At 64.0% G+C, this 25,601-nt stretch overlaps 1 protein-coding gene across 1 annotated transcript in view; it reads left to right on the forward strand.

The window, feature by feature from the left end:
• The window catches only part of CMIP (c-Maf inducing protein), a 129,791-nt gene that overhangs the window by 85,870 nt on the left and 18,320 nt on the right, over nt 1-25,601 (forward strand). Inside the window, exons 2-4 of the mRNA XM_056135900.1 lie at nt 823-948; nt 6,161-6,211; nt 22,238-22,399. Coding sequence (XP_055991875.1) covers nt 823-948; nt 6,161-6,211; nt 22,238-22,399 — 339 coding nt within the window. The remainder of the gene's footprint in view (nt 1-822; nt 949-6,160; nt 6,212-22,237; nt 22,400-25,601) is intronic.

The raw sequence follows: 25,601 nt of genomic DNA on the forward strand, positions 1-25,601 counted from the left end.
TGGCCCCCCGGGAAGGCTCCTAAAGGAGACGGGTCTTTCCTCCCCGGTCTCCTCGCTGCCGCCGCCACCGTCGTTACTCTTGTTAGTAGAGTTCCGTTTGCTCGGGGACCCCCACCCCCATTCAGAGCCCTCCTCTCCCATGTGCAGAGGTGTGCCCAGCCCCGTCTTCAATTCCTTGAACTTGATTTTCACAAACACCCAAATTCCGCGTCTCCCCAAGCGCGTCGTGGGGGGGCGGTGTGGGCAGTACACAGGTGGCAATCATGGTTCTGTCCAGGGGATGTTGATTAATAAGAACAAGACTGTCTGCACCCATGCAGCCCCTGTCCCCACACCGACGTGGCCCTCGGAGCAGAGCGGGCACCCTCGAGGCCCCGTTGGAGCCAGGGAGGCTGGGGTGGACTGGAGGGCCCAGGAGCCCGCAGATGTGTGAAGCATGTTGGCAGGCACCACCTCGCCTGGTCTGGGGTGTGGCGGGGGAGGGTGTCCTCCTGGCCCTGGCATTGTCCTGCCCACCTGGCCCTGGCATTGTCCTGCCTGTGCCTGTTTCCCCAACCCAGAGACCCCCATCTTCTGGTTCCCCCCTAACATGCACAGCTGGGAGGCTGCCCTAGGGCCTTTGCACAGCCGGGCTCCGTGATCCCTTGTGGCTCTTCACCGCGGGGTGGACAAGCTGCGGCCTCCCTGTGGCGGGGGACCCATGGGGTAGGGGGAATGGTCTTTGTTCGTAGGCATGATGGGGGGAGGGAGCCTTTGTCCCAGTGCCCCCCGAACTGCTGGCCATCTTGTCACTGACCCCTGCGTCTTTTCTCTCCCACACAGCCCACTGGCTACATGGAGAACTCCGTGTCCTACAGCGCCATTGAGGACGTGCAGCTGCTGTCCTGGGAGAACGCCCCGAAGTACTGTTTACAGCTCACCATTCCCGGGGGAACTGTCCTGCTGCAGGTAGGAACGGGCTGTCGGCCAGCCCTGGTGGGGTGGGGGTGGAGGAGGGGGCGTGTGCACGGGCGGGGGACCCCCTCTCCAAGCCTAGGGGCCTGGCCAAAGCAACCCCAAGAAATAGGGTTTTGGGGCTGGAGCAATAGCACAGCGGGGAGGGTGTTTGCCTTGCACGCTGTCGACCCGGGTTCGATTCCCAGCATCCCAGAAGGTCCCCCGAGCACCACCAGGTGTAATTCCTGAGTGCAGAGCCAGGAGTAACCCCTGAGCATCACTGGGTGTGACCCAAAAAGCAAAAATAAAAAGAGAAAGAAAAAGGGTTTCTTGTCTCAGGCTTCCCAGTGAGGAAACTGAGGCATGAGGGCGGGGGGCACGCAGTGGGCCTGGAGGAGGCTGTGAGAGTGGGGAGACGGCCCGTCCACCTGGGCTCTGCACCAGGCGGCAGCTTGTCCTGCTTCCCACTGGCCTGAGTCCCCTCAAGCATGGCGCACAGGAGGTGCCACAGTCCCCTGGGAAAGTGGGCATGCCGTGGGCTGGCGGGGACTGCTGGGGTGGGGGGGGACAGCCACGTGTTCAGTGTCTGCAGCCAGAGGCATGGGACGCCTTGACGCCTCTGAAAAGTCCGAGGAAGGACTTCAGGCACAGCTGGATCCAGGAGCCAGGGGACTGTGGCCTCCCCTCCCCCCCCCACCCTCAGGGTGGGCGGATACCCCATGGGTGTTGCTTTGTGGGTGGGCTTCAGAGTCAGGCAGGACTCCAGGGGGCGGGTCGATGGCTTGGGCTGGGCTGGGCCAGGCTCCCTGAGCTTGCCGTGGGTGAGAGGGTGACCCTGGCTCCTTTTCCCTCCTGGTGTCTCACAGCGCACAGGAGGGAGGGGTCGCTCTGTGCAGTCCCTACACCCTGGGGAAGGTGCTGTCCTGGGTGCTTGCCCGCCCTGAGCACAGGCCCTTCTGCAGTCCGGGCTGCCTGTCAGGACCTGTGGAGGGGCTCAGCTGTGCATAAGGAGAAGCAGCACCCCGGCCCCCCAGCAGGGACCTCCCAGAGCTCCCCCAGGCCTGGCCGAAGCAGCTTCTTCCTCTTTCCCTCCCTCCTGGGAGACCTGCCCGGAAATGCCCCCCAGATCCCTGAGTGTTCCCACCTCAGTGCCGAGACTGGTCCTCACAGGAGGGCCAGGGAGGATGCCCTACCCTGGGGAGGACCTCACCCCTTTCTCTCCGCCACACCCCCACGCACAGTTGCTGTCCTCTGGCTCAACTGGGCTGGGGGCCCCATGGGGACAAGCCCCGCATTCCTGCAGAGATCACAGCTCGGGCAGGTGACCCGCTGCACCCAGGTCCTAGGCAGGCTCCCCAGGGTGGTGACGTTTTCATGGGGCACTCAGGGCTGAGTCAGAGTGTGCCGGCTCTGGACAGGGAGGAGTGGAGGGGGTCCTCAGAGTGGGGTCCGGGCCGATCCTCAAGGTCTTGGCAGTGGGGTGATGGTGCCGTGTGTGTTGTGTGTTGTGTGTGTGTGTGTGTGTGTGTGTGTGTTCTGAGGGTCTCGGGGTGCCTTTAAGAGCTTGTTATGGGGCTGGGGGGCGGGGAGATGAGCCCATTTGCAGGGTGGAGGGGCGGAGGGTAAAGGTCCATGGGAAGTGGGTGGCAGATAAGCCTGGGGCGCGGGCATTGGAGCCATGTGACCCAGAGTGGGTACTGGCCCAGCAGACGCCGTGACACCTGGGGTACTACTGTGGCCTTGGCAGTAAGGGGCGGTTGCTGTTTGCTGGGCGCAGGTAGTTTGGGGGTGCTGAGTGGCCTTGTTTTGGAAAAGGAGGCAGTGGGCCAAGGGGGTTCTGAGGGGCCTGAGCTGGAGGGAGGAGGGGGTCTGGCTGAGCACCCGCCTTCTGGTGTGGTGGCCGGCCTCAGCACTGGTCCTGCCGGGGACAGAGGCAGGGGGGATGGGGGCTGGCGGGGCAGTTCCTGGAATGTCCCTTTAACCAGGCCATGGCCCCAGGCCCGGCAGTGGAGACTCACCACGGTCATGCTCCGTCCCCTGCAGCCCCTTGTAGGGGAAGGACAGCGCCGAGCCTGGGCCCTCCCTGGGACCTCACCTTTGCGTCCACCTTCCCGGACAGTGGTGTCTGCGACAGCCCCATTCCCCCTCAAGTCCTGCGGGTGGCCCGTGCCGCTGCCCACGGAGCACCGGTGAGGGTCCGGCAGGGCTATCTCTCTCCGGACCTGCCGGTTCTCTTCCTTCTCCTCTTCCAGGCCCCCGGCCCCCACGGCCCCCACGTCTGGGCCTCTCCTGCTGGGCGCCCGTTGGCGTGTTTCAGGGTCTCAGCGGGAGCTCCCCTAATGCTATTAGAACCCTGGCGGGCAGAAAGGAGCTGTTGATCCGCTTTCCTCCCGGAATGCCCTCTCCTCTGGCATCTCAGGGGGCAGGGCATGGCAGGGCCCTGGAGCTCCTTGCGGGGAGCTCTGGGCCTCTCCCCCCAGTGCCCAGTGCTCGGGTCAGACTCTTCTTCCAGGGGTGCCTGGCAAGCCCCAGCTTCGCCTTCAGACCATCCCCCCAGGGAGCCCGGAGAGGGTGGGGGGAGCCCTCTTACTGGAAACTGAGAGACCCCCGAGCACCCCAGGCTGTTTTTCTCACCTCTCTAGACAAAGCAACAATGAGAGAACTTGGCAGCGCCAGGCAGGAAGTCGGGCCCAGTGCCTGGAACAGCCTCCCTAGCGGGAGCCGCCCCCCTGGGCGGGCGCTTTCCCGGCCGTCAGTGCCCATGTGGCCCGCAGGGCTCGGAGGGGGCTCTGCAGCGCCTGGCTGTGTCCCCTCCTCCACCTCGGGGCCAGACACAGCCCGGAATTCCAGAAGCCACGGCAGCACTGGACAGTCGAACAGAGCAGTCGTGCCTGCCTTTGCCACCCCCTCCCGCTGTCCTCCGCGAGCTGGGAGCCCCTGCCCCTCCCACAAGGGTGTTCTGGCCCCACTCTTGTTTGCAGGCCGGGCTTGAGGGTGATCAGAGCAGGTGCTGGCTCCCCCTTCCTCCCCATCACAGCTTAAGGTTTCCAGATTTCCGGCCGTCTCTGCTGCACGTGCCTGTGCTGTCTCCAGCACGCCTGTGTGGCCTCAGGCACGCCTCAGCAGCCTCAGGCACACCTGTGCAGCCTCAGGCACACCTGTGCTACCTCTCGCACGCCTGTACAGCCACTGGCACCCCTGTGCAACCTCGGGCAGCAGGAGTAGCCGCTTCTCCCTCTGAGCCGAGTCCAGCACGCTGCTTCCCAGGGCGCTGTGGGGGTCAGGGATACCACATGTAAGAGCGGCCGCGCTGAGCCTGGGACCCAGCCGGCATTCTAGGAGACGGTAGTGGTTGGTTGGTGCCTCGGTCAAATCCAGCGGGGCAGAGAGGGCGCATTCAAAACTGAAGAGTTGTTTCGAAGCTCTACTCCACGTAAGGCTTTTCCCACTGAACAAAATCGATGCTTCTGTCCATTTGTCCGTCTGTCCATTTGTCCGTCTGTTTTTCTCCCCCCCCCCCCCATCCATTCACCCAGTCATCTGTCCACCACCCATTCACTCACCAGTATGCCCTTCTGGCCATCCAGCCATCATCTACCCATTCATCTTTTTGTCTAGTCATCCTTCCGTCTGTCCCTCCATCCTTCCGTCTGTCCCTCCATCCTTCCGTCTGTCCCTCCATCCTTCCGTCTGTCCCTCCATCCTTCTTCCTATACATCCTTCCTTGCTTCCTTATGTGTGTCCACCTGTTTATCCATCTACCCATTATGAGTTCATCCTTACATGCTTAGTCATCCTTCTTCCGTCTGTCCATGTGCCCATTCATCCATTGATTCAGCCAACCGTCCAGCTCCCGATCCGTCCAGCTCCCGATCCGTCCAGCTCCCCATCCGTCCAACCCCCCCACCCCTCCAGCCCCCATCCGTTCATCCATTCTCCATCTGATCAGTTTTTCACTCGGTCGTTTATGTCAGCCAGTGTTTCGTTGAACAGACAGGCCTCAGGCTTTTGCAGACACATCGGTGAATAAGCTAGGTGCGACTGACCTCACAAAGTCCACAGCACTACTGGGCCTTTTTGGTCCTCATCAGGAACACTGCAAGAGAGAGAAGATGGAGACTGTTAGGTCTACGGTGTATTCGGAAACTTTCCTCGCGATTGAGTGTGGGATATAGGTGTCTGTGTCTGTGGTGTGTGTAGCGTGGGCGCATGTGTGGTGAGTGTGTGTGTGGTGGGTATGTGTGTATAGTTTGGTGTGTGAGTGTGTGGTGTGTGGTATGTGTGTAATGTGCGTGTGCTCTGTGTGTGGTGTGTGCGGTTTGTAATATGAGTGTATGTAGTGTGTGAGTGTGTGTGCATGGTGTGAGCGTGTGATATGTGGTGGGTATGTGTGTGGTGTGTGAGTCTGTGGTGTGCGGTTTGAGCGTGTGTGATGGGTTGTGTGGATGGTGTGCACGGTGTGAAAATGTGTGGCGTGTGGTGGGTATGTGTGTTGTGTATGTGTGGTGGGGGTATGTGTTGTGTGTGTGATGTGTTTCCTGGGGTGTGGGTCCTTAGCCAGTTTCAGCTCTCAGAGTGGTCCTACCCCCCTTTGAGAGACGCCCAGACAGAGACCCTGGCCTGTGTGGCCCCTGCAATATCTTTGAGGCCTGACACCCAGTGGGTGACGTCGTGCTTGGAGAGACTGGTCCTGTCAGGTCCTGGAGGTCAGCGGACTCATGGCCCCATGCCCAGTGCCTGTGACCCGTCCTGTGGGGGTGCCCATGCACAGCAGGTCTCGGGCTTGGACCCACAGCATGCCGTGACCCACGTCCCTGGGCAGAGTTCTGACGTGACAATGGCTGAGCTGCCTCCTGGCTGCCTGCTGACACGTGGGCCTCTGCACGCTCCCAGAAACCGTTCCAGGAGTCCATGGCATGCCTGCCCCGGGCACTGTCCTCTCAGTGCCAGATGAGACACAGGCATGAGAGGCCCTGGGCTGCGGGGAGGGTGAACCCACTCTCTCCCTGTGCCATTTCAGGGCCGCGGCTTTTGCGCTGAGCCGTGGGTGTGAGGTTGCCCCCAGCTCCTGGAACGGCTGTGCTGGGGGAGGAGCTCGCAGGGGTGCCCGCTGCCCTGTTGTCTGACCCCGCGCCTAGTGACCCCCCACATGCAGAGAGGACACCAGACATCTCGGGGGAGCCCCACGTGCTCACTGGTCACTGTCCTGTTCTTGTCCTTGCAGGCTGCCAACAGCTACCTACGAGACCAGTGGTTCCATTCTCTGCAGTGGAAGGTGAGTCCCCGCGGGCAGGCCCAGACGTGGGTGGGAGGTGACTTGTGGGCCCCCCCAGTGTGCCAAAGTTTCAGGGTTCTTGTTCATCCATGTTGTCCCCACTGTCCCCGTTCCCTGCCACTGGGCTTCCTGGCCAGGGCGGCACAGAGCCTTCTGGGAATTGGACTCCTGCTGGTCACGTTCATGTGCTGGGGCCCAGATCCACTCCCAAGGCCCCCCCAACCCCACCCAAGAGCCCACCTCAGACCCTCCGCTCAGAACGGGCTGGACACCTTGGTGGCGTGGCAGCGTCCTGGGACGCATGGCTTTCTTCTTGGAGACTGAGGCCGGGGGTGAGAATCCAGCCCCGGACTGTGCGCCCCTGGTCACCCGGACTGAGTGTGCGGGGCTGCAGGGATGCAGGCACATTCTGTGCCGGGGAGGGGAGGGTCCCATGGGACTCTGCTGGTGAGGGTGAGTGGGGGGATGGGTGTCACCCCAGGCCTCTCCCGTCAGCAGTGGCCCCCCTGGCCACTAAGGAGGCGGGAGGCGCACATCTGCCCGCAGAATCCGCAGCTGCTGCTCGGTCTCCTTGGGGAGATTGTCCCTCGTGTCCAGCTCTCTGTGGCCGGGTGTGTCCCACACGGGCAGGGCAGACGTCAGCCCCGCTGGGGCCAGCCGGGAGTGAGATGCCAGAACATTCGGGTGGCGGGAGAGCGGGGCAGAGAGGAGAGCGGGTGGAGTGGTGGTCAGAGGGGGCCGCCTGGAGGAAGAGGCCACTCCACAGTCTCAGACACCCTGTGTCCTTTGGCCCCGTGAGGCCGTTGCCATGGGCGCTCGCCTGGCTGGCTTGGCTCGACACGGGGCTCCCAAGCTCAGTCCGTGCCCGTCTGCGACGTGGGGACAGCAGGAAAGGCAGAGCTTGGACTGCCGGAGTGGCGGGGGCAGCAAAGAGGGTTTCGCAGGTGTGTGCTGGTGTGGGGGCCAAGGGGCCCGGCACCCTGCCCGGCTCGCCCGTGGCGGCATGGGTGCTTAGGCCTGGGCTCCTGGGTGCCAGCAGTTCCGTTTCCCAAGGGCTGGGGCCGGGCACATGTCATTCCCCCCCACCCCCATGCCTCTGGCCACCAGGTGGCAGTGCCTCTGCCCCACACGACTGCCGTGGCCTGGGGCGTGGCCTGGGAGGCCTGTTCCTTTCAAAGTCACGAGTAAATAGACACCAGGGGCGAACGGGGACTCGAACTCCGGCTCAGCTGCCCTGGCCCGGCCCCCGCGGTCCGGACGGTCGGCACTGGATGGTCCCACACTCTGCTGCCACTTGCTCTTCTGACACTGCCCCTTCAAACTCACCACCAGCCGTTTTGGGGTTGGTTTGTTTTCTTTTTTTCTTGCTGGCCTTTCTTTTCTCCATCTTTAAGTGAAAGAAAGAAAAAAAAAAGAACATCAAGACCCTCTGAATCAGGCCTTTAGGAATCCTGCAGCGCTGGCCGCCCCCCGGGCTGGTGTCTGTGTTGTCGCGTCTCTGCGGGGCCAGGCTCCCTCTGTCCACTGGCCTTGCTCCGGCCCCCGATGCCAGCCTCCCAGCCCCTCCAGGGGCCCAAGTTCTTTCTTCAGTGCCCGAGGTGAGTGCAGGACCTACCTCCGCGAACCGTTGTTTTTCTGGTAGAGATGAGCTCTAACAGAAGCATCCAGAGAGGCCGAGACTCGTGCCCGGGCAGGCGGCACGCTGGGGCGACTCCGTGGCTCCTGCCGACCCGGCCCTGCTCCCCTTGGCTTTGCCCCCGCTCCGCCTCAGCTCACGACGTCGGGCAGTTTCTGGGATCGGGACACTTTGGCCAGGAGAGGGAGTTTCCATTCCTTGGCCCAGTTCCTAAGACACAACCCCCACGCCAGCCCTAGTGGGGGGGGGGGGGCATCGCCTCTCCCCCGGCCGTCAGCCCAGCGGTCCAGGATCTGGAAGCTCGGACTTCCCCAGGGGCCTGCGCTGTTTGCTCCGGGAGGCCCCCGGGGCCAGCTCCCCCGAGGGCAGAAGCGTAAACACTGGTGCTGAGTTAATGAGACCTGACTGACTCAGCAGGCTTGTCGTGTGTGCAGGCCCAGCGGGGACAGGCCTGTCCTGTGTACAAGGCCCGGGGACAGGCCCCGCGTGCCCGCCGGGTAGAGTTCCCTGCCAGCCTGCCTGCGGGCCTCGGCTCTGGATGCAGCCCGCCCCTCCCTCTCGGACCCTCAGGATGCCGGGGTTCCTGTCCCACGCCTGGGACCCTCCACCCTGCACCCCTCGCAGGCCCTCAGCTCTGCAGACAGCCCAGCCCAGTTGGTGCCTCTGTCGCCGTCACACTCCCTGGGGTGTCACAGGTCCCCGGCCACCCTTGACCTGGCGGTGACCCTTGTGGTAACCCAGAAGGATTGGGGTGCCTGCGGCTCTATGTCCTGCTGCCTCGCCAGCACCCCCCCCCCCAGCCTCAGCCTTAGGCAGGGGCCAGGCCCAACACAGCTGCCCCCCCCGCCCCCGAGTCTGCCCTGTGGGAGAACAGTCGGAGACGCTGGTGCAGGTGAGGGGACCAGGGCTCGCTGCCCAATGTCCGTCACCCCAGGTGACCCTGCCCTGGGAGGGGTGTCACCCCAAGCCCACCTGCCTGTGCACTGGCCCCAACTCCCCATCACAGACATGGAGACTGAGGCGCAAGGCTGCACAGCTGTGGGCAGCAGGGCCGGGTCTGACCCAGGGCTGGGGGGACCGTGCTCCCCCCCCCCGCCTGCAGAAACTGGGGGACTGGCTTGGCCCGTGGATCCGTCTGTCTCTCTGTTGGACCACTGGTCCTGGGTGCCCCGGTCAGCTGCTGTCCCTGCCCCATGCACTGGCACCCCACACTCGCGCCTGGTCCTTGCTGGGCACTATGCAGCTCCGAGGAGGCCTGTGAGAATCCCAAGATGTCTGGTGAGAAAACAGTGACCCCTGTGTCACCCTTGACCACTTCCTCAGCCATCTCCCTGCCCCCTCCCTTCCCCCCTCTCTTTTCTGAGGGTGCCTTTGCAGCCACGTCCAGCTGGGTGTGGGGGTTGTTGCAGCTGCCCGGCCTCGCCTGGCAGGGCCCGGGCTCCTGCCCCCTGCCTCCCCCCCACTAGCCCCCCACCCCACGCCCCCACTCAACACACACACACACACACACACACACACACACTCACTCTCCCTGCCGCTGAGCTGTGTTCTCGGGGCAGATTCTAGAGCTGTTACCATGAGCGGAGAGTCGGGGTGTTTGCTCAATTGTTTGCAGTGCTGGGGGCCAGAGCCAGGCCCTTGCCAACGTGAGACCAGTGCTTTTTCACCAAAACGCTGCCTGCACTGCCCGAGGCCAGTCTGCCCAGGTTCGATCCCTATCTCTACCCACACCAGCTGAATGTGCCCTGGAATGGTCACTTTCTTCCCTGAACCTTCTCGTCACTTGTCATCCTTAAGAACAACACATTAGGGGCTGGAGCGATAGCACAGTGGGTAGGGCGTTTGCCTTGCACGCAGCCAACCCAGGTTCAATTCCCAGCATCCCATATGGTCCCCCAAGCATTGCCAGGAGTAATTCCTGAGTGCAGAGCCAGGAGTAACCCCTGAGCATCTCCGGGTGTAACCCAAAAAAAGCAAAAATAATAATAATAATAATAATAGTAATAATAATAGTGGCGGTGGAGCGTGAGGTGAGTTTCCCCAGGAATTATCAGGTGCCCCTTGTCCTGTGTGCAGAGGTTCTAGAAGGCAGCTTGAGGGCAAGAGGGGCGAGTGGCCAGCAGCACGGCGGGCATTGCTGAGGCCTATTGCATGTGTCCTCTGGCTCCCAGAGCCCCTGCTGCTGGCCGGCGTGTGCAGCGCGTCCGGTCCCTGCGTGATGACCAGGGCTCCAGGCTGGGCCACTTTTGGGGGCTTGAAGCTGTGGTCGCGGTTGCGGGAGTCGGGCCCCGGGTGAGAGCTGGCCTCGCTGCTCCCTGGCCGGTCTGTGCCTGCCACTCTGGTGCTGCAGGAAGGGTTTCCGCCCACATTAGCTCCTGGCACTCACAGAGGACTTTGTAACCTCTTAAGCGGGATCAAGGGGATCCAGCAGGGCAGCGTGAAGGGGGGCTCCCCTCCGCCAGGCAGGGGGCCGGTCCTCATCCAAGACACGGGAGCCGCCGAACACAGGGCCTGGAGGCAGGTCACGGGCGGGCCAGGCTCTGCCCTGATGCAGTGCTCTGCAGAGCCGGGGAGGAGGCCGTGGGGGCCCCCCCGGCGCGGTGCCCCCCGGGGCTCACCTTCGTCTCCAGCCTTGGCTGTTGCCCCTCGGCGCGTCATCGGGGACCCTGTGACTAATAACAAGGGGAGCTTCGGGGATTGGAACTAACAAGTGGCAGAGGGCCGGGCAGCCTTGGGGAGCAGCGGAGGGAGGGAGCGACGGCAGGAAGCGCCGAGAACCCGGAGGGCTGGGTGCAGGGCCTGGGTCTGTCCCCAATGTGATCCTCGTTGAGATGACATATCTGCATGTCCCCCTCAGGAAAGGTTCTTCCGGGCGAATGGGTACCACAGTGCCCAGATCTAGGACCAGAGCATGGCCAGCGTCCCTGTGACACCGTCCACCCTACCCCCCGGCCGCTCAGCCCCCGGGCACAGGAGCTGGGTGGGACAGGGTCCCAGCTGTGCCCTGGGTGCTCCAGGGACTGACTCTCCCTCGTTCTGTCCAATCTGGTGCCACTGCTGACAGACTGCCCCTTTGTCAACCTGGGGGGCATCTGGCGGTGTCCTGTGATCGAGCGCCCCCGGCCATACAGGCAGCATGGCAGAGCCTTCAAGCGTGGTGCTCAGGGCTTGCTCCTGGCCGTGCCCTCAGGCGTCCCTCCTGGCGGTGCCCTGCCCACTGTACCACCTCTTCGGCCCAGACCGTTGGCTTTAAGAGGCCAAAGCATTGTGTCCGCACAGTGACGCGCTCGTGTCTTCACTCGTGGGCACATTGAGTGGTGGAATTTAACCCAGATTACCAAACCCCCCACCCCGGGTTTTCAGCGCCCCAGAAAATTACCTGCGGCCCCTCTGAGTCAGTGTCTCTCCCTCCCGGCTGCATGTAAGGAAAATGTAACCTGTGCACATGAGTGGCCATTCAGAAATGCAAAGAAAGGTGCCCCCACCCCACCCCCTCCCATCCACTGCTGGGAGGAGGAGACGCTACCCAGGGACTCAGGCTTTGATGGACGCCCCCTTGGAGGGCCCGTGAGGAGTTATTCCACGTGGCACATTGTGGGGGGCGAAGGAGACAGCTCGGAAGGTCAGAGTAACATCAGAAGCTCAGGGCTGGAGAGATAGCACAGCGGGTAGGGCGTTTGCCTTGCACGTGGTCGACCAGGGTTCGATTCCCAGCTTCCCATACGGTCCCCTGAGCACCGCTAGGAGTAACTCCTGAGTGTAGAGCCAGGAGGAAGCCCTGTGCATTGCCACGTGTGACCCAAAAAGAAAAAAAAAAAATCAGAAGCTCAAGTTCAATCCCCAACTTTGTTGGGTCCTTTTTGAGCACCTCCGGGTGACACCTGGTGACCCCCAGCACCCCAGGAAACCGAACACTGAGCTACTTGGCTCGGTTGGTCAAGTGTCACTCAGGGTGGGCCCAGGACCCCCGGGGAACTGCCTTGGGACCCCCCCAGCCCCCAAACATAAAACACTGACAATATTTGCACGCGGTCTGTCCCCTCTGCGTCACTTCCTCCATGATCTCCCCTTTCTGGTTTGGGGGTGTTCCGCTCAGATACCCAAGCTGGATGGGATTGCCAGCCTCCAGCTGAGCCCTCCCCTCTCTGCGGGCTGGAATCCGAGTGCCCAGGAGCGGAGAAGAGATGAGGGCGGGACACGCGCCTGCGGGTGGGACCCTGTGACCAGCCCCCAGCCTCTGCCCCACAGCAGTGCAGGGCAGACCCAGGGAGCAGGCAGCAGCAGTGAAGGGCGGGTGTGACCAGCGGTGCTAAGCCTTGCCCTGTGCATCACCCCAGCAGAGGGCCAGCCTTGGCCTGGGGGAGCTCCCCCACCCCCCACCCAGCCCTCCTGCCAAGGGCTTCCCCACGCCCAGGCGGGGCGCGTGTGGCCGCCTCGCAGAAGGGCCCAGAAGCGGTTGCATCTGTGGGTGGTTGTTTTTCCCCCCGACGGGGAGGGGGCCTCGGAGTCTGAGCGTGGCAGCCCACGCACGCGGCGATGGGGTGGTGAGTCACAGCCGTGCAAGGAAGTTTTCACGTAAGCAGTTTGCGGGTAAACTTGTTTTCTGCCCTTTAAGGCAGAAATCTCTCGCACGCTCTCCAGCTCTCGGGGAGCTTGGTAAAAACACCAGCGGGGCAGGGCCTGATGCTCTACCCCAACCCCGTGCGAGCTGGGTGGCGGGCAGCGCTTGGGGGCTGGGGCGGCCCCTTGGCTGCTGGCGGCCTGTTGACTGGGAGATGAGGCCAAACAGCCTGGAAAAGAGCAGCGCGGGCTCCCCAGAGGAATTCGGCCCGCACCTCGCCGGTGCTCGGGGTCCCCGGGGGCACCAGCACCTCTCTGCGGGGAGCAGGTTGGGGCGAGATTAATTGACCCGGGGACAAGGCGAGTCACGCCCCCGCCCCCGGCCTTATGATCGCCCCGTCCCCGCTGCACCCTGCACCCCAAGGCTGCTGAGGGCCCGAGCCCCAGCACACAAGCCTGAGGGGAAGTCCCAAGTGCCGCCTCTGCGCCCCCTGGAGCCCGGGACCCTCCGAAGCGCACGCAGTCCGCAGAGGGTCCGCAGAGGCTGTCCTGCCGGGCCAGCTGTGTGCCCTCCGCTGGGGCCTGAGAATCTGTGTGGGACCTAGAGGAGGCGGAGCGGGGCGGAGGGGCGGGGACATCAAACGGGGCCTCCGTGTCACGTGCTCTTGGCCCTTTCCCCAGGTCACGGGACTTAGCCTTCAGGTGCTGGCCTGTCCCCCTGCCTGTAGCGCCCAGGACCAGCTGGGCGGGAAGCTTTGGGTGCTGTGGGGGGCCGAGCAAGGCCTCCTTCATGCATGTGGGCGGCCCTCAGCCAGGACCCTGACTCCCTGTCACTCCCACCTCTCCCCTACCTCGCCCAGGCCTCCCACATGCCTCCAGGCGGACAGCTGTGGTCCTCATCTGGGGCACTTGCCAGCGAAGGAGGCAGGGCAGGGCGGACACAGCCCTGGAAAGGTCCCTCGGGGCCCTGCAAGTGTGAGAGGAAGGGCCCCTGTGCTGGGGGCATAACCCCCTCTGGGCGGCCCCGGGACAGAGCCAAGACTAACTGTAGCCTTGAGCAAAAACCCCTGCCAGCGCTTTGCTTGTGTTGTGGGGTGGGTGGGGCCCCACTACCATCTGTCTCCAGGCTGCCCGTGGGGTTCTGCTTCTGCAGGGTGGACGCACCCAGTGCAGGGAGGGGCGGGATGACTGTTGCTGGAGCAACTCCGCAGTGTTGGTGGGGGGGCACACTATTGCTGTGGGTGATACGGTAGTAACATTGTTACTGTAGCAACATTCCTGCTGCCCCATTGGGCTGAACCTATTGACTGTAGCATTGTTACTCTGGCAACACTTGCTGTGTTGCTGTGGCGACATTGTTACAGTGGTAAGTGATGATGACTGTCCTGCGGTACTATGGTAACTGTAGCAAGGCTGCTCTAGGTGACAGATTGCTGGGCAGGCCATGTTTACACTGATGGCAGGAATGGCCTTGGGTGGCTGGGTGGGCAGTGTGCCTGGGCAACCCCGGAGGTCTGCAGGGGCCAGAGAGGGCTCCCCCAGGAAACGCTTTTGAATGCCAGAGCAGCACCTGATCCCCCATAACTGCAGGGTGCTGAGATGCGTGTCCTTTTGGTTTCTGGAATGGAATGTCTCTGCCTGGTACTGCTGGGGGCCTGGGGTGATGTCCCCCTCAGGGGTCTCGGGAGGAAGCAGGCGGTCGTCGGGGCTGGAAGGCCCCTGTGTCGGCCGTGGGGAGAGAGGAAGTGGCGTGGCCCAGGTTAGCATGAGTCCGGGGCTCCAACGGCCACCTGATGCACCGTGGACAGCGTCAAGGTCTGAAGCCAGATCCCGGCTGAGACTCTCTGGGACTCTGAGCGCCAGGAGCCCTGAGATTTGGGGAGATTCACCTTTCTGTTCGTTCTCTTCTCGGAACTTACTCCTGGCTCCCTCCTGGTGGGGCCTCAGGGCCTGTGTTTGCGGTGCCGGGGTCGATTCAAGCGTGCTGTTTGCAGGGCAAGTGCCTTAAGCCCTGTTTCCTTTTCATCCCGTGTACCATGCGCAGGTAGGGCAGCTTACCTGGGGCTGAGGGTGAGGGCCAGGGAGGGAGTTAGCAGCAGTTTGGTTGTTCGGGCCACACTCCGCTGCTCAGGGCTTGCTCCTGGCTCTGTGCTCAGGGATCACTTCTGGCGGGGCTCGGGGCCCAAATAGGGTGCCCACGATTCAATACTGTATCAGGTGTTCAGTGTCATAGAGAGCCTGATATGGGGGGGGGGGCTCCACCGGGGTCCCGAAACAACTCTTGGCAGGGAACAGATCAGGTTGGGAACATTCTAGATAAAGCAGAGCTCCTCCGTGGCCCCATCCCAGAGCCCTGGGCATGCTTGCGGCCACCCCTGCACTTCCTCTGTCCTCACACCCCTGCCTGGTCTCAACGCTGGCCATGACACTTGCTCTGCCCCTGCCTTGGCCCGAGTGCCACGTGGAGTCGTTCTGCAAACCTCGGCTTCAGGGGCAAGTGCTGCGGGCCCGTGTCACTGTGACAGGGACAGGCTGAGACCAGGCAGCGTGCTCCCGGGAGGCAGAGCGGCCCCTCCCCCACCCCTGCCCCATGCCCTGCCTCCTCCCTACCCAGAGCAGGGGCCGGGCCCTGCCACCTCCCCTCCGTGGCCGCCCCTCGCCCTGCCCCGTGCTGCGGCCTTGGCTGCAGCTCCTGTCACCAGGCGTGGCTCTAGTATGACTTCCAGAAAGCTGGTGAACGTGGATCGGGCCTTTCTCATCATCTCCCGGGACGGTTCTGCGCAGCGGCACCCTGAACCCTATGGTGCGGCCCTCTGGCCCTGCTGGGCATGGGCCCGGTGAGGACAATCATGCACACTTGTCGGCCTGTGATGGCCTGTCTGCTCCCCGCCTGGTGTCCATGTGGGAGCCAGGTGGGGAGCATGTGTGTTCATGCATTGTGAGCACGCATGTATGTATGTGTACCCCGGTAGTTTGCCCGGCTGGGGGTGCCAGCCTTTAGCGGCTGTGAGCCATGCTGCTGGGCGCACTGGTGTGGACAGACCGTGCCCTGCCGTTGATGAGACCGGCCCGGTTTGGGTTCTGGTGTGGGAATTTGCTGGGCCCCTCCAGTGATTTGAGCGCCCCCCTGGAGCCCTGACTGTGTGTGGGGGGGCCCTTAGTGTCCTTCAGAGCGGGACCGCCAGGGGCCAGAGACGGCAGCGGGGGAGAGAGCTTGCTCTGCCCCTGGCTGGCCGGGGTTCAGTTCCCAGCATCCCGTATGGTCCCCAAGCCCTGTCAGAAGTGATCCCTGAGCACAGAGCCGTGAGTAAGCTCTGAGCACTTAGTGTCCTGACCTCCCTTCCCCCCGCCAAATCACCCCAAACAAAAGAAACACACGCAGAAAAGGAAAAGAAAGCGCCGTGGGCACCTTGGCGCGGGGCTGTGCCGCCTCCCCCTGCCCAGGACCCTGTGCCAGCCTCGCTGACGTCCTGCTGGGCCCTCCTGGCTTTCCCCTGCGCACCTCGCTCCCCAGGCGGCCCTGGGACGTCACTGAGGTGTCGGTGCCACACGTCACGGGCTGGGCTGGCCTGGGGAGGGGGTGCCAGCCCTCATGTCCCCTGAGAGAAGGTGAAGGTCAGGTTTCCCCAGGAAGACAGCCCAGAGCCTCCTCTGACTGGAGGGCGGGGCTGTGGGGGAGGCTCTGAGGGGCCCTGGGAGGGTCCCGGGTCCGAGACTGGCGTGAACTTCGGACGCATGACCCCAGAGGCTGAGGAGGGTCAGCGGACCCTGTGTCCTGGGGTAGCCGCAGCCGGGCTTGGCACGGCAGGTGCGCCCGTGTCCACTCGCAGGCCTCCAAGCCCAGATGTCAGCTGGAACACTGGGCCTCCCTGGGCGGGGTCTGCCCCAGCTCGTGTGTGTCTCTGCATGGCCGTTGGCGTGGGACCCCCGGTGCCCCGGCCCAGTGCCACCTGTGTGCCCCGAACGTGCAGGTGTCCCGTTTTCACAGTGGGCGGGACGGGAGAGCCGAGGGCTTGGGGTTATCATGGGGGGGAGGGCATGCAGACTCAGCCCAGGCCCCACTGTACCCCTGGGCTGGGGTGGGGCAGTGTCCGGCTCAGCAGGGGCTTGGCCTGCACGTTGGTCATTACTTGGGGGTCCGGGTCTCCTTTTACATGGGCTGAGTGCTGTTCGTGCACTGAGCTGGCCTGGTCACTGCACCACAGCGAGGGCCCGAGCCCAATTCCTACCTGGTGACGCCCACAGGGAGGGGATAAGCCCAGCTCCTACCCGGACACTCCACAGCGAGGACAGAGCCCAGCTCCTACCCGGCCACCACTCCCAGAGTGTGAGGAGGAGCAGAGACCCCCAGGACTGGGCGCCCAGGCCAGGGGAGTGTCTCGGGCGGCTGAGGCCCCTCCATGGGCCGCTGTCAGGCTCTGCGGAGGCTGGTGCGATGTGGCCCCAGCCCGGAGCCTGGCGCCAAGGCCACTCGTCTCCTCGGCTGGCAGATGCGCGGTTTCCCGGGCAACCACCGAGGCACCGGGAGAGGAGCAGGACACTGCGCCCGCGCTCTGCCGTCTCCTTGGAAGCGGCAGTAACTGGGGAGGCCGCCTCCGGGGGCACTCGGGGGACCCTTCCCCTCCTGCAGGCAGAGCTGCCCCCCAGAACCGCTGTCCACTCTGGCCCTGGATGCTGCCTCTGGGCAGAGCTAGCCCTGGGGGCGCCTCTCCGACGGGGAGGGGCTCAGGACCCCAACTCAGACAGATCTGGCTCTGCCTCTCCCACCCCCAACACTTTCCTGCCTGCTGCCGCAGTCATCCTCTCAGAGATGGGGGCCTGTCACCCCAACTTGCATGGCAAGGCCGATGGACGTGGATGACATGGGTCAGACCCAGTGACACCCCGGGGGTTTTGTAAGGAGATGGGGGAGCCCTGGCTTGTAGCTTCAAAAAAAAATTTTTTTGACGGGCCACACCAGGCACTGTTCAGAGGCTACTCCTGGTTCTGTGCTCAGGGATCACTTCGGGCAGGCTCAGGGGACCATATGGGTTGCCAGGGATTGAACCCGGGTCAGTGGCGTGCCAGGCAAACGCCCAACCCCCTGTACCATCACTCTGACTCCGCAGCTCCTGTGCAGAGCCGGTGCCCCGAGCCATGGCCTGGAGGAGCCCCTAGGCCCGAGCTTTTGGCTGACGGTACCAGCCCATGGGTGGGTGAAGGGGGCTGGGAGGTGTCTGGGGGCTCTTGGCTGGTAGATGGTCAGCTGCTCCTGAGAACAGTTTGGGGGAGACAGGGGGCTATTAACTAGCCCATATCTGCGGGCCTGGTGCTGTGAGTGTCTGTGAGAATCTGTGCTGAGGGTGAAGGCCCCCCCCGTCACCGCCCCACATCAGGGACCCCCAGATGCCGGCAAGATCCCCCTGAAGCCACAGCCTAGGGCTCAGGGGTGCCAGAGAAAGGAGTCGCCCAGACAGATGTCCGGGACGTCGGGGACAGCTCACCCCTGACCTGGGGAGGGAGTTCTGGCCCGCATGGGCAGGCAGGGGGCCCCAGACCCCAACCCCACCCCGGGGGGTTCCTCTCTGCAGACCTTTGCACTCAGCGCCATGTAAGGGGCAGAGAGAGGGAGAGAGGGCGGGAGAGGGGCGGGAGAGAGAGGGAGAGAGGGAGAGGGGGTGGGGACGAGCGGGAGCGGGAGGGGGAGAGAGGGAGAGGCTTTTGTGCCGTCACGGGCTGGGAGTTGTAAAAGTGGCCGTGTCTCATCGGCGGGGCGCGGGCAGCCGCCTCCCGTCAGTGACAGGTGGCGGGGAGCATGCGTGCTGAGCCCGCGCGAGCCTCGGGGGCTGCGGCAACAGAGCGGCATCTTCGGCCTCCTCCTCCTCCTCCTCCTCCTTCTCCTCTTCCTCCTCCTCTTCCTCCTCGGGAGGCGTGGGCTTTCCAGCACATTCTGAGTCACACCTCTTGGGGCCGGGGCGCATTCCCAGTGACAGCTCGCCCCCCGCGGATGGGCCTAGGGCTCTGCTTTCCCTGGGCCCGAGGAGGGCGGGCGTGCAGCTGCCGGGGAGCGGTTACTGGCGCGATGGCGGATGTCACCCAGGTAACGCCTCCCCCCTCCCCCCCTGCCCGGCGGAGGGCGCGGATAGAGATGGAGTGACTGGCTGCTCGGCTTGGGCGGGCAGAGACGTGGCCAGGTCCCGCGGGCTCTGTGCTTGGGGAGTGCTGGGGGCTTAGTCACCGGGCCGGCGCCCTCCTGGGTCCCGCGGCTCCGTCGCTGATAGGGCCGGGCTGCAGGCAGGAGCAGGCGCGCGGCTCGGGGCTCAGTCTCCACCAACCCCTCCCAGCAGCCGCTCACTCGCTCACTCGTGCGTCCCACATCACGACGAGGAAGTGGTGAGACGTTGGCTGGGAAGCGCCCGGGCGCCTGGCTCACCGTGAAGCCCCCTGGTGGCCCCGCGCAGGGCTTGGCAGGGGGTGGGTCATTTCTGATGGGCAGGTGGACGGGCAGGCGCCGGACAGACTGGGCGGAGGATGGCCGACTGGCTGGCTGGCTGGCTGGTGGGTGCAGGGGTGCGGAGCCGGCAAAGCCGAGTTTCCAGTGTGGACTCGGGTTAGCCTTGACTGGTGGGCTCAGGGTTGGAACCCAGGGGCCTCCTACATGCTCTGCACCCCCAAGCTCAGCCCCCAGCCACGGTGGGGGCTCTTGGCCCTTTTTCCCTCTTGCTGATGCTAAAGCATCCTGGTCCCACGCGCCCCCCAAAGGGGCCTCCGGCCAGTGTCAGATTCGGACCTGTGGTCACTGGCACTGAGAGCGCCTCGCGCCCCGCGCTTCTGAGTGATGCCTTTGGTTCCTTTGTGGCTTGGCTCCTCTGCACCCCCGCCCCCACCGTGGCCCCTGGTGATGGTTCGGGGCTCCCTTGGTCTCCTGTGACCGAGTCTGGAGCACTGGGCCTCGTCGACAGAAGCTCAGACTGTCTGTGGGGTTCAGCAGGCCGTGGCCTACGCCAGCGCTGCCCAGGCTGCCCCCGAGCCGTGTGTGTCCAGGGGGCCTCAGGGTGTTGCCCTTCAGGCCGCTTGAGGAGCCCATGGCCTGTGCAGCCTGCACGGAGGTTGGTGTGGTCTCCCCAGAGTGGACTTTCGGGAAGGGAATGGACGGCTGTCCTGGTGACTCACTGCCCGGGCTCTGAGGGTCGCCCCTCTGTCCTGCTCCCACACGGGCCCTGCCCCCAGGGGTCTCACCTCCCCCTCAGGCCACTGTCTTGTCTAGGACCATTCTTGACTTGCAGGCCTGCGGGGGTTGGGGGGGCACACCCGCTTTGTCACCTACTGTCCATCTGTCTGTTTTCCTTCAAAACTCTGAGACGGGCAGGACCGCGCTTGGCAGGACCTCCCTGGCCCCCGCGCCCAGACAGGCAGGCGGGGCTGCAGGAAGACACCCCCTCCCGGTGACGAAGGGCCAGATCTAGGGGCCACCCCGCCCCAGCCCTCCTGGAGGCCATCGAGTTCCTGGGTCAATCCTGTTGGCTTGTCACCCGAAGCGAGTGTCCGCCCTCAGTCCGGCGGCCTGCCCCGCTGCGCCGCCCCCTCGCTACTCACTGCTCCCGGCACCTTCCCGCCTGGTCCCCAACTCCAAGAGCCTCATGGTCGGGAAGAGGGGGGCCCTTCTTCCTGGCTGTGCGACCACTTCCCCTCCCTGTGCTGAGGCAGGACCCTTGGAGCCCTCTGCTCCGCCAGCTGGGCCCTCTCCAAGAGCTGCTTCCTGAGAACGCTGGACTTGAGCTGCCAGTGGGGGTGTCGGGGTGCAGACACCAGGCGGAAGGGGGGCCCTGCGTCAGCATAGCTCGCTCGCTCGCTCCTGGGGGCCCGCTCTGCCAAGTGGCCTGTGCCCCCTTCAGCCTCTCGCCCCCGAGCTGACCTGTCCTTGGGCTCTGGCGCGTGTGTCCCTCCCTGGACCACCCCTCCCACCCACCCCCCGCCTTCAAGACTCCTGCATCTCCCCACACCAGCTCCCAGGGACACCCCAGGACTGGGTGATGCTGCTGCCAGCATCAGCTCAGAGTATGGCGCCGACTACAAGCTTGTTGACTCCCAGTCTTGTCCAGCTCCCAGGATGCAGCTGGGGAGGCCACCACTGACCGCTGTCCAGCTGGGAACGGGAACGTGCTTGAGCCAGGCCCATGTCCTGGCAGGAGCGGACCCCTTCTAACGTGGGGGCCATGGGTGGCGGCTCGGCTGGGCCGGAGGCGGGGTCTGGTTCAGCCGGTGAGCACCGGTCCCTGCCTCAGTTCCCTACAGTGCGGTGGGGGGGGGGGGGTGCGCAGGGCACCCTCAGTGGTCCCCCTGCGCTGGCTGTGCCTCCCTGCTCCTGTTCCTGTGTCCGACTCTCACATTGAGCACTCGAGATGAGCGAAGCCCTTGCTCTTCCTGGTGGAAAGTTCTGGCAGCTCACAGAGGCGAACCCCTCCCCCACAGTTCAGTGCGGCCCTGCCAGCACTGTGGGAGCCCCAGCTCCGGGCTCCTTGCACTGCCTTTGGGGTTCGGGATGAAGGCAAGTGTCAGGTGAAAGTGTGTGGGGCGTGGGGGAGCGCTGGCCTTGCACGCAGTCGACCCTGGTTTGATTCCCGGTACCACACACTGTCTCCTGAGCCCCGCCAGGAGTGACTCCTGAGCACAGAGCCAGGAGTAAGCCCCAGGCATCTCCAGATGCGGCCCATGAAGCAAACCAAAGTGGAGACGAATGTCCAGGCACCGTGTTGGTTCTGGTGCTCAGAGCCCGGCGGCGTCGGGCCTGGGGATGGGCTGAGTTCACGGCAGGGCACTTGGTGACTCAGCGGACACACCCTGGGCCTTGCCGGCCCCCCGGAGCCTTGGGTGGGGTTAACTCTCAGCCTCCTGATAACAGCGGGCCTTGAGCCCGGCCCCGTGGGGCCTTCTGCACCCCGAAGCTGGGCTCTCCCGAATTCTTGATGCCTGGCGGGGGCCCGGGCAGAGCCAGGAGGTAGAGTGAGGGGAGCGGAACTGGGGCGTTGGGGGCTTGTGAGGGGAGACACCCAAGGCAGGAGCCGTCGGAGTGGGGGGGGCAAATGCGGGACCCCAGGAGACCCCGGTGGGGCGGCGAGGTCGGGGTCTGCGCCTCGCGCCCCTTTTCCTAAAGAGAAACTCCAGGTGTCTAAGTTTTGCAGTGAGGGGCCCCGTTCTGGGGCTGACTGACAGAAGGGGAAACCGAGGCTCAGGGGCGGCGGCTGCCCATCTGCACCCCTTACCCCATGCCCTCGGCACCCCCGTGAGCCCTGTTCCCGCCTCACTGCTGTACCCCGCTGCACCCCACTTTGGTGCTCCCCACGGCACCGAGTTGGGAGGTGCCAGCTGGAAGCGTCCCCGGCTCCACCCCAGCCCTTCCTTCTGACCTCGGCTCTGAGACTGACATGGCACCCCAGCTGGCTGCTGGCATGGTGACCCTAAACTTAGGTTTTCCCCCAGGAGCGGAGTGGTTAATGGAGGCGCGGGTGCGGGCCAGGAGCCTCCCAGGCCAGCCCACTGCAGTGGGTCGGGCGTGGGGGGGCGCTTGGCGGGACCTCGGCCTTCTGAGGGTTTCTGTTTCCATGACGTCAGAGGGGCGGAACCAGGGCTGCCTCAAAGGCAGGAGCAGCCCCGCACACTCACCCCTGCTCCCAAGCTCTCGCTCGGCTCCCCGTGCCTGCCCCCGGGTGAGCGCGCTCTGCCTGGCCGCCTAGGCTTGCCTGAGACACGGCCACCCCCTCCCCTGTTCCTCTGACCCTCTCCCAGTCTCCACCTCAGTCACGGCACTCACATCTTCCTCTCTTTCTCTCTCTCTCTCTTTCTCTCCCCAGAAAAAGATTTACAAGTACAAGAAGGTCCTGAGCAACCCCAGCCGCTGGGAGGTGGTCCTGAAGGAGATCCGCACTCTGGTGGACATGGCGCTGACCTCGCCGCTGCAGGATGACTCCATCAACCAGGCGCCCCTGGAGATCGTCTCCAAACTGCTCTCGGAGGTCAGCCGCTTGCACCCGCCTCAGCATCCTCACGCCCTCGGTCCTGCCGGGACCCCCGGCCCCAGCTGTCCTGGGGGCGTTGGGAGGGGGTTCGGCTCCCTGGCTTCCTGCCGGGCTCCAGACCAGTGTGGGATGGACACAGAGGGGCCGTTCTTGAGCCTGGGCTGGACAGTGGCCGCAGCAGAGGTCAGAGACCCCTAGATCTTTCCTAGTGGGGGTTTCCGGGCTGTTGGCGTGTGCTTAGCTGACAGGACTGTCTGCCTCGGACCCCTCCACAGCTCACAGCCCACTGCCAGGCAGCGAAACCTGGAGAACTGAGGGACTGGGGGGGCTGCGATCCCCCACTGGGGTACAAAACCATCCGCATGAGGCTCTTGACTGCTCCAGACTCAGCTGCCACTGGGGCCTTTGCCCCATCAGTGGCATGAACATCTGGCGGCCACAGTGCCAACCTGCGAAGTTTCGCCCAGAGCCGTCAGCCTTAGGATGGCGGAGCTGGCCAGGGACATCCCGGGGAGGAGAGGACGCGCGTGCAGTCACTAAGGTCATTCCATACCAAGACTCGGCACCGTGCATTCCGGGGGCACCGAGAGCCCCAGAACGAGCTCACGGGCAGCCGTGATTGGCAGGGCCTGGATAAAGTCAGGAGATTTCAGTGTGAGGGGCGTTTTCGCTCTCCCTCGAAAAACTGAGAAGGCAGCAGGGAGAGCCAGGACAGGTCAGGGGGCGCGAGCACAGAGACTGGCCCTGCCCCTCATGCTCCCGACCCCTGGAACTGCCAGGCACTGGAGGCCCGCGCACGGCGCCATCCTGCTGGTGAGTGTGGGCAGAGCGCGTGCCGGGCACTGCCACAGGCAGGACCGGCCAGCAGCAAAAGAGAAGTCTGTCTCCTCTCCCTGTCCTGGGCCCCTCACTCTTCTGCCCCCCATTCCCTTCAGAGCCCTGCTGGAGACCACCCAGACCCCCCGGCCTCTCAGGAAATGGGCTGGGCCTCCCAGGGCATGCCCGTGCGGGCCACGGACAGGGTCAGGCCAAGCCCCGCCCGGGCGCATCCAAGGTCGGCCCGGGGCAGCCCCTGGTCCTCAGCCGTGGGTCTCGCCACCCAAGCCCAGGCACCAACCGAGCTCCCCTCACGGACGGGCAGGCAGGGACTGGAAGTTCCGCTTCGGGCAGCGGGAACCCCTGCTCCCCGGCCCTCAATACCCGCTCACGTCTGCGGAGGTGGCTGCGGGCTGCAGATGGGCATGGGTCCATCTGTGCAGGCTGCCCCGTCACATGTCACATAGGGCCTGTGACCACCGCCCTTGGCGTTGCTCCTTAGGCCTGACAGCCGGGACCCGGGCCCGCTGGGCTTGCGCTCTGCATCGCTCACGCCCTTTGACTGATAAGGCCGCAGCGGGGTGCCGTGTGTGTGTGTGTGTGTGTGTGTGTGTGTGTGTGTGTGTGTATGCGTGCATGTATGTGTGTATGTGCGCGTATATCTGTGTGCGCGTGGGTATGTTACATGTGTGCATATGCGCGCATATCTGTGTGCATGTGTCTGAGTGTGTGCGCGCACGTGTACACGTGTCTTTGTGTGCATGTGTGCGTGCGTGTCTTTGTGTGTGTGTAGCGCTGCTCTCTCTCATCCCTCATATGGCGCGAGTGAAGTGTCCGCGCAGGCTGTGGGCCGCAGCCCTAAGCTGACCGGCCTCAGGCCCAGCTGCAGGCAGGAGGTTGGGTTCATGAAGCGCTCGTTCCAGGACAGCGACACAGGGGCCCTTTCTGCTGGGCGGTGCTGTGGCCTTGACCCGGGGCACCTTCGCTGGCTGTCTGGTGGGCAAAGCAGCCCTTCCTGTGCCTTGCCCCGTTGTTTAGGCCCCAGGACCCCGACGAGTCAGGACAGCAGGCAGGGTCGGGAGGGGAGGTCACGTGGCGCTAAGGGCTCCAGGCGTGTTGCCTTCCGCCTCCCATCCCCGAGTTTGGGTTGCCCAAGCTCCCGTGCCCTGCCTGCTCCCTGTCCCAGGGGGGGCTCCTGCCCCGTCTGCACCCCCCCATCCCTCCGTGTCGTCTCCTGCACACTAGCCCGTGTTGCTGTCCCCTGTGGCCTGTCGCACACGCATCCCCGTGCCTGGCTTCCGTGTACCGCTTACCTGTGTGCTAATTGCCTGTACGTCTGCTTATTAGCTGTGCTCCCAGGGGCGCGCCTGCAGCGCTTGGCCGGGGAGGGGTGGAGCCGCGCAGTGAGGCTCTTGCCCTGGGCTGGCGGCGGCTGATGTGTAAGAAGGGCCATGGTTGGGCGCTCACATGCCACTCTCAGCCCAAAAGAAAAAGGCTGCGGGCCCTGTGTGGGGCTCCGAGCCTGCTGCTCTGTCCCCCGGGGCGGCTGTCCTGAGGGTCCCTGAGTCCCATGGACGAACCCCAGTCCGCAGTTGCCCTTCCTCTCGCGTGGGCGTCAGAGGGCAGATGCTGAAACCCCGCACACCGAGCCTGTCAGGGCGGGCAGCAGACCGGAGCTGCCGTGGCGAGTAGGCGCCCCGAAAGGAAAGGACCCAGGATTAGCGGGGGGACACGCATGACTGTGCCTGTCTTTTCTCTTAGTTGCTTGTTCAGCTCAAGTTCTTGGGTGATGAGGACAGAGCCCAGTCCTATAAGGGAATTCCAGATTTGTGCAGGCGGGGGGGGAGGGGAGCACCTTAAAAAAAATCAACTTTTTTTTTTTTGATTCATCCACGGTGGTGCTCAGGGGTTACCTCTGGCTCTGCTCCAGGGCTGTCCCCAGCCTTGCCTGGCCTCTAGCAGACAGAGCGTGAAGTCTGCAGCCCCTCCTTTGAGCACTGATTCTCCATCTCACACAAGCAAATTTCATACCTGCTCCTTCTTTTTTTTTTTTATTTTGGTCTTTTGGGGTCACACCCAGCAATGCACAGGGGTTACTCCTGGCTCTGCACTCAGGAATTACTCCTGGCAGTGCTCGGGGGAACATATGGGATGCTGGGGATTGAACCCGGGTCGGCCGTGTGCAAGGCAGAAGCCCTATCTGCTATACTATCACTCCAGCCCCCTCATGCCTTCTTAACGTGCTTTTTGCAAGCTGCTAGAATTTGCATTTAGAACATCCCAGGGCTTACTCCTATGTTCCCTGGGAGCCTAGTTTGAGAACCACTGAAACAGTAGAGCAAGAGTCCCTCAAGCTGACCCCGCGACTCAGAATTCTGTGTCT

Source organism: Sorex fumeus, unplaced genomic scaffold (genome assembly GCF_029834395.1).
Source record: "Sorex fumeus unplaced genomic scaffold, SorFum_2.1 ptg000122l, whole genome shotgun sequence".
In the NCBI taxonomy this organism is placed as follows: Eukaryota; Metazoa; Chordata; class Mammalia; order Eulipotyphla; family Soricidae; genus Sorex; species Sorex fumeus.